The sequence below is a fragment of the Myzus persicae genome, unplaced genomic scaffold, assembly GCF_001856785.1.
Source record: "Myzus persicae strain clone G006 unplaced genomic scaffold, MPER_G0061.0, whole genome shotgun sequence".
In the NCBI taxonomy this organism is placed as follows: Eukaryota; Metazoa; Arthropoda; class Insecta; order Hemiptera; family Aphididae; genus Myzus; species Myzus persicae.
Window position 1 is genome coordinate 38,856 of NW_019104261.1, and position 8,429 is coordinate 47,284.

Consider the following 8,429-nt stretch of genomic DNA (forward strand, 5'->3'; position numbering starts at 1 on the left):
GATAACATAATATTACTGTAACTTGTTAGTATACTGGTACGTGTCAATACAAGAAGTGTCCATTTATAAAATATAAAATATCTATTAACTATTATATAAAATTAAATTATGGATTTCATGTCAAGTGAAAAAGGTATAAAAATTATCATTGAAGACGGATTTAAATTTCGCTTCCACAAAATGTTGCGGAATGATGTACAACGTTGGAAGTGTTATCTAAATACGGTGTACCGTCATTTGCGCATGGTAATTTCAGCGCACGTCAATTGAGCGTGGTAATTATAGAGCACGACAATTAAGCGCATACGACATATTGGCGATCGTCAAATTAGCGCACACTACATTTTAGCTCGCGACAATTCAGCGCAATTTAAAAATATCTAATTGAAAGGATTTCCGTGTTATCGACAGCAGAAGTTATTATCTATTGGTGTCAGATAATCGAAATAATCTGATATAGGTAGGTAACTAGTATAAAATAATTGTGCGGTCAGTATACGTCTTTCAACATTCAACAACAAAATGTCTGTACTACAATATATAGCAAGTCAAAGAGGAAAACAATTATTAGTATACAAAAATTATATTCATAGACAGGACAGGCGAGATGAAAATAAAATAATTTGGAGGTGCAATGAAAATCAAAAGTGCCCAGGACGGGTACATGTATCAGAAAGTAAGTACCTACACACCAGTTATGGCATTCAATAAGTGTAATTTAAGAATACTTTTTAAACGAAAAAATACTTGTAATATGTAGGTATTGTCGTAAATACGTATACATGTCTTGTCACAAAATTATTTAAAACAATTATAAAAAGTTTCAAGGAATAACAAAATACTAAGTCTTAAAAATAAAAAGTATTCAGAACACGTGCAAATTAATTATTAAGTTATTTATATTTAACTTTAAACTATATATATATATATATATAATTTTAGATGATATTATATTAAAATATGTAGACCATAGTCATTTATCAGACGTTGCTAAAATTCAAGCAAAGAAAACAGTCGAAGAAATGAAAACTCTTGCTAGAGAAAACAGTTTAACAACTCGTGCCATTCTTGGAGAAGGCTCTTCACAGGTACAATAAAAAAAATATTATAAAAAGGGCTCGGATGTTTGTGCACTTAAAACTGTGCATGCATTTATACACTAAAAAATTATGAAATATGCAATCAAAATATATGCTAAAAACATGTATCCAGGTGAACATTAAATTGGATAAATATAAAAAACATAAACATCCGAGACCTAATTATAAATTAGTATTGTACATTATTGTATAATATTGATAATACATTTTATTTAGTTATCTGCTGCAGTATCAGCCCAACTACCGAACTCGAGAGCTTTAAAAAGAACAATACAGCGAGTACGCCAAATTAAACAAATTGCTCCAGCCAACCCAAATTCTTTACGTTTCGAAATACCAGATTCATTCAAAAAAACATTATGTGGGGAGCAGTTTCTTTTTTTTTGACAGTGCTGATTCTGGAAATTTTGAAGACCGAATTTTAATTTTTTCGACATGGAAAAGTTTAGAACTTCTAACATATTCGAAACACTGGTTTGCTGACGGTACATTTTCATCATGTCCCAATTTATTTTACCAACTATATACGATACATACAATTCAGTTTTCTAATGTCATACCGTTGGTATATATTTTGTTACCGGACAAAAAAGAAAATACTTATACTACAATTTTCCGTAATTTAAAATTAATAAAACCAGATTTAAATACAACTTCAATTTTGATTGACTTCGAAAAAGCAGTGATGAATTCTATTAAAATCGAATTTCCTCAAACAAAAATTCAAGGCTGTTTTTTTCATTTAAGTCAAGCCTTATGGAGGCATATTCAAGAATATGGTTTACAAACTCAATATTGTAACGACCCTGTATTTGCTCTGGAGTTGAAGAAATTGGCTGCTCTTGCCTTCGTACCAATAGAAAAGGTAATAGAATACTTTGAAGGTCTTTTAGAAAATGAATTTTATACAAAAAATGAAGAGCTGTTGTCGCCACTAATATCTTACTTCGAATGTACTTGGATTGGAAGTTTAGACAGGAGAAGAAAACGAAGATCTCCCTTATTTGCAATTGATCTTTGGAATTGTTTTAATCGTTTGAAAGACGATCTCCCAAGAACCAATAACAATATTGAAGGTTGGCATAATGGGTTTTCTGCTCTTTTAACGTCTTCACATCCTACTATATGGAAATTTATTAATACTTTAAAAAAAGAAGAAAGTATTAATAAGATGACAACCGAACAGCTTATTGCTGGATATGTACCACCAAAAAAATCAAAGTATAAAGATACAGCAAAAAAAAATGTTACATATATGCGAAGATTTCGAAAACCAACCACTCAATGATTACTTACAAGGAATAGCTCACAATTTTAATTTAAACAAGTGATTTATTATAACGATTAAATAATCGATATAAATAATGATTTAGATTTAGGAATTTTTATATTTATTATGTACAATTAATTAAGATTAATAAATGTATATTTAGAAATAATGATTTTAATTTGGGAATTAATTATACTTACTAGCAATTAGCTTAGTATATTTTATTAAACATGATGCGCGGAATATCTTGCGCGTAAATGTCGTATGCGCCGACATGTATTGCGCGTAAATGTCGTATACGCTGAATTGTGTTACGCGGAAATGTCATCGCTGAATTGTCGTGAGCTAAAATGACTGCGCTAAATTGTCATGGAACCTCTAAATACATGTAAATGTTTTTTTTAAACTATCGTCGACTTTAGAAATAATAGAGAAATGTAACTTTCATAATCACCAAAAATGTGATAACAAGGTTCTGAATAGACAAAAGTTAAGTAACTCGGTTAAAAGAAAAGCACAAGATGATATTTCTACACGACCTTCAAAGCTCATTAGATCCGAGTTGAAAAACAGCGATATACCTTCGATTAACACTAATGATTTAAAATTAATAAGAAATAACATCCATCATGCTCGTAAAGTACTATATCCAAAATTACCTAAAAGCATGCAAGAAACACATAATTGTTTGAGCACAATGGACATAACTACCAACAAAGACGAACAATTTTTATTCTGTAATAATTTGGTAGATAATATCATAGGTTTTTCAACTGAGACGAATTTGAAAGCTTTGTGTGATGTTACTAAAGTATACATGAACGGGACGTTTAAAGAGCTGTACGAAATACTACTTACAACTTTTTACTATTCACGGATTTCGAAATGGATTGTATGTACCATTGGTTTTCTTGGTATTACCTAACAAAACATTAGAAACTTACACTAAAGCTTTCCAGTATATTGTAAGTTATTGCACGTCTCTTCAATTGAATTTTCAACCTACCGAAATTTTTGTTGATTTTAAGGTGGCAATTCATACGTCTGTCAAGTGTGTTTAGCCAAATTCCATAATTAAAGGTTGTAGATTTCACTTAGCGCAAAGTTGGTGGCGAAAAATTCAACAACTTCGGCTATATAAAAGTTCTTATAATGATATAAGTGACTATCTAAAGTATGTTTTTGGTTTACATTTTTTGAAACCAGAGGAGGTATTTGATTGTTTTATTGATGACTTAATGACTATCAAACCAGTAAATACAACTGTCGATACATTTTGTGATTACCTTCTCAAAACATATATTGAGCAAGATGCATTATTTCCACCTAATATTTGGGCAGAGTTTGCAGCAACCACAAATTGCACCACAAATAGTTGTGAAAGTTATCATGCAAAATTAAACGCTATCAGTGCAGTGCAGCTCACCCTAATATTTTTGTTTTAATAGAAATTTTACTCGGGATTCAGAGTGAAATTTACATATCACTTCGCAGTTCAGCCACACAGCCAATCAAAAAAACCGGAGAAAAAGAAAAATTTTTAAGAGAGAAAATGCTTGTTTTTACTAGTGGAGAAATGACCCGGTTAAATTTTGTAAAAGAAGTGTCTTTTAAATTTATGCCCTAGCTTATACTTTTTCTAATACAAATATATTTATTAATAAATAATGCACAATATTTTTATTTTTTAAAACTAATCTAAATAATGAAAAAACAAATGTTTTGGGAGACATTCTAGCCAACCACCACGTGGTGTCTCCTGGGTAACGCTAATAGGCTAGCCCCAACTCATGTACTCTTAAAAATATAACGGGACCCAACTCATGCTGTTTTTGAAATCTGGGACCCAACTCGAGTTTGTCCACGTGGAAAAAGTCCTATAGTCACGTCGGGTCATAATGACATTTAGTGCATTTCACATTAAATTTCATACATTTTATATTTCACTTATTGCTGCATATAGAAAAAAAAATAATAGCAACAATTTATAAGAATGATAGCTATAAAATATTAAGATGACATGAAATTTAAATAATTTCTTCGCATTTCAAACGAACTGAGGCTGAGTGGATTTTGATATATATTTTTTTACAAACCTTACAAACATAACTGTATATATTGTCTTTTGTGTTTGGACAAATATGACATCTTTTACGTTTTTTAGAGTCCCCTGTGTCGTCCATTTCATCTGTAACTTGTGGTTTTTTGATTCCTCGATTACCCAAATATATCCATATTTTTCGTCCAAGGCTGCGTAACACGTGAATATTATTTCCTCTTCGAATTATTTGATTAGTAACAACATTTTCTGCAAGATTTTTCAAAAATATTCTTCTTTCTATCGTTTCTTTAGTGTTAATTTTAAAAACAATATATAAATTTATTGCAGAAACATTTATAAAATGATTAGATATAGCTAAAAGAAATCTTTTGCTTCTTCGACCAACACTGTAATTGCTGCAAAGGTGTTCACATGAATCCATCCCAACTTTCGTTGCGGTTGTAAAAAGTTATTATTTCTGGTTTTTTTTTTTTACACCAAGGGTCGTCATCAATTAAGTTATCATTATGCATAGTGGAGACTAATACAACTTATTTTGATTTTGCTGGCACGTATGAAATTGTAGATATATCTTTTGTAAATCAAAAAATACTCGAATAAACTTCTCTTTTTTTATTAAGTAGAAATTCAGGTGGAATTTCTTTTTTGTCTTTGCGTAAAGTTCCAATCAGTGTAATTTTATTTTCTAATAACCATTTTTTCAAAGGTTTACTTGTATACCAGTTATCGGTGGTAAGATTTCTTTCACTGCACTTTATTAGATCAACAAGTCGTTGGACAATATCAAAAGGTGTGTTCATTTTTTTATAAGGACCATCGTGCTGCGTCCCAGCATATATTTCAAATGTCAACAGATCATAGGTCCTACTATCTACCATAATAAATACTTTTATACTATATTTTTAGGCTTGTTTGGTAAGTACTGTCGAAAAGAGCACCTAGCTCTTAATGATATTAACTGCTCGTCCATTGTTGTATATTCGGCGGGTGTATACACAATCTTAAATTTGTTCTCAAACAAATCGAGTATTTCCCGGACAGCTGCAAGTTTGTCAGTTTTTTCCTTCATCTCTACTATGTATGTTGTCAAATCAAATGCAACGATATAAAAAGATTTATAGGACATTGTGAAAGAAAAAAATGGGAGATCCATCTTCATCCCATAGTTCTTCAATATTTAAAGGAGCAGCTCGATATATGCCAGACATCAATAAAAGACCAATAAAAGCTATCATTTCTCTAATATCAGTATATTGGGCATCCGTACCTCTATTAAAATTATTTCGTACTTTCAATAAATATATATATTTGAATTTTTTACTAAAATATCCATTAATTAATCATTAAAATACAACTTAAATGCATCATGTAGTGTTTTAGCACTTTTAGCCTCACTTTCACTCCAGGTAAATGAGTCCGACCACTGATTTTTATTCCATTTTGTACTTTTATCCTTACTACAATAAAAACTACAAATTTGGTTCACTTAAATCTTTCACTTCCGTCATCGTCTGAATATATCTACATCGTCTTTTGTACAGAAAATGGCATAATTATTTAGCCGTTTCAATGAATTTTATTTCATAACTAGATGCATAAGTAGCTTTAAGAATTGATTAAAGAATGCTATGTTTTATTCTTGTTATTTCAGCTGCCTTTCGAGAATTATCAAAATTGTCGAGAAATGTTCACATCATTGGACGTAATGCAAAATGCGATATCGGAATTAATGCAAACTAATGAACAACTCAGCCGCGAAGTCGCAGAACTACAGGCGAGTCAACAATAATTACAATTAAAAAATGACGAACTGTCATTGGAAACTAAAAGGTTACAATTAAAAACTACATTTCTTAATGCATCAGTGTCAAATGATGTTAACGTAGATTCAAAAGAATCCACACAAAAAAACACCAAAAAACAAATTAGTGGTGATACTCAAAAAGTATATAAACCTCCTCCAATAACCATTAAAGGCGTGAAACACTTTGATAAATTAAAACAACTACTAACGTGCGAAGAACCAGCCGGATACGAACAAAAATTCAAAATTATATCAAACAACGAGACGAAAATATTGACGACAAACGAAAATCAATTTAGAAGCACGATAAAAATGCTAGAAGAAAATAATGTTGAATACCATCGGTATCAATTAAAAAGTGAAAAACCATTTCGAGTTGTGTTACGAGGTATAAATCATGACTCAGATCCGGGAATAATAAAAAGCGAACTGTACGACCAAGGTCATGAAGTAATAAAAATAACCAATATTCAGATAAAGAAAAAATCCGATCCTAAAAACAAAAACAGCGAATGGACTCATATACGTTTACCATTATTTTTCGTTGACCTACAACCAAGGGAGAATAATAAAGACATATATAGCATAAAATTGCTATGCCATCAGGTTATAAAAATAGAACCTCCGCGTAAGAATAAAGAAGTACCGCAGTGTAAAAATTGTCAAGCATTCGGGCACACACAAAACTACTGTCACAGATCTGCTGTATGTGTTAAGTGTGGCGAAGGTCATAGAACCACAGACTGTTCTAAACCTAAAAAGTCAAAAGCAAAATGTGCAAACTGTGATGAAAATCACACAGCCAACTGGAAAGGATGCTCTGCTTATAAAAAAGCAATAGAAAAAGCACACCCAAAAAAAGTCACTGCTGTACAAAGGATACAACAGAAACCAGCTCAGCCTGTGACAACAAACATTTCATATGCACAGATGGCTAGTACTCCAAGTACTTCAAAAGATAACCACATTGCACCTCAAGTGTCTGTACAACAACCTAAGGAAAACAATGAACCTAGGCTCAATGATATATTAGTTGCGTTAACCAATGTAACACAAACACTAGCAAATATCACAGCGAGAATGGACAAGTTAGAAACAATACATAAAAAGTCCAAAAATGCCAAACAGAAAAATAAATGATCCCTACACTTAAGATCATAACTTGGAACGCCAATGGGTTAGTACAGCGCAAACAGGAACTTGAAGACCTCTTACATAGAGATAACATCGATATAGCTCTTATATCAGAAATCCACTTTACAGCGCGGACCTTTCTGAAGATTAGAAACTACCAAACGTATATTACATTACATCCCAGTGGTAAAGCTCGAGGAGGCTCAGCTGTAATAATAAAAGACTCTATAAAGCATCATGAGCATGACAAATACTCTGAAAACCATATTCAAGCTACCAGCGTTGTCGTAAATGACGGTATAAACCTCATAGTCACTGCAATTTACTGTCCACCGCAAGGGGGTGCAGATGAAATTAAGTTTACTGAATTTTTCCATACTTTGGGCGCTAGATTCATAGCTGGAGGAGACTATAATTCCAAACATACTCATTGGGGTTCGAGACTTATCACCCCAAAAGGACGCGCTCTATTAAAAGCTGCAAACAATATCAATGCTGAAATAATTTCCACAAGAAAAGCAACGTATTGGCCAACCGACCAGTATAAGATTCCGGATTTATTAGATTTCTTTGTAATGAAAGGTATATCCTCTAATTACGTCGAAATAATAGATCTCATAGAATTAACGTCGGACCACATACCAGTTCTTCTCACTCTAAGTTCAAATGTTATAAAAAAACAATGCAAGGTGTCGCTCACCAATAAAAAAACAGACTGGGACCTCTTCAGAGCTAATCTAGAAGAAATGATTACCCTCTCTGTAAGACTTAGAACACCAATTGAAATTGATAGTGCCATTGAACAGCTAACTAACAACGTTGTCAGGGCAGCAAAATTGGCAACACCTGATATACCAGCACGAACAAATTGTGAAATCACCTACCCAATGGAAGTCAGGGAACTAGTAAAAGAAAAGAGAAAAGCGCGGAAAAAATGGCACCGAACGAGAGATCCATCGGATAAAACTATTTGGAACCGCGCTAGTAAACTTTTACATAATAAGATAAAAGAAGTCAAAAACGAAACGTTCAAATCTTACTTGAGTAACCTTTCAGCAA

General features: G+C 32.1%; 1 protein-coding gene across 1 annotated transcript; it reads left to right on the top strand.

Annotated features, from left to right (window-relative positions):
* The first annotated feature begins 322 nt into the window (after positions 1-322).
* Positions 323-1,199, top strand: LOC111040583. The gene is made up of 2 exons (XM_022324517.1): positions 323-676; positions 943-1,199. The coding sequence occupies exons 1-2, from the start codon at positions 523-525 to the stop codon at positions 1,095-1,097; spliced, it is 309 nt and encodes a 102-aa protein (XP_022180209.1). The 5' UTR covers positions 323-522; the 3' UTR covers positions 1,098-1,199.
* The last annotated feature ends 7,230 nt before the right edge of the window (positions 1,200-8,429 follow it).

Coding starts and splice junctions, on each gene's coding strand:
- LOC111040583 (XM_022324517.1), top strand. CDS start 523: ATGTCTGTACTACAATATATAGCAAGTCAAAGAGGAAAACAATTATTA. Junction 677..942: donor ACGGGTACATGTATCAGAAA/GTAAGTACCTAC, acceptor ATATAATTTTAG/ATGATATTATATTAAAATAT.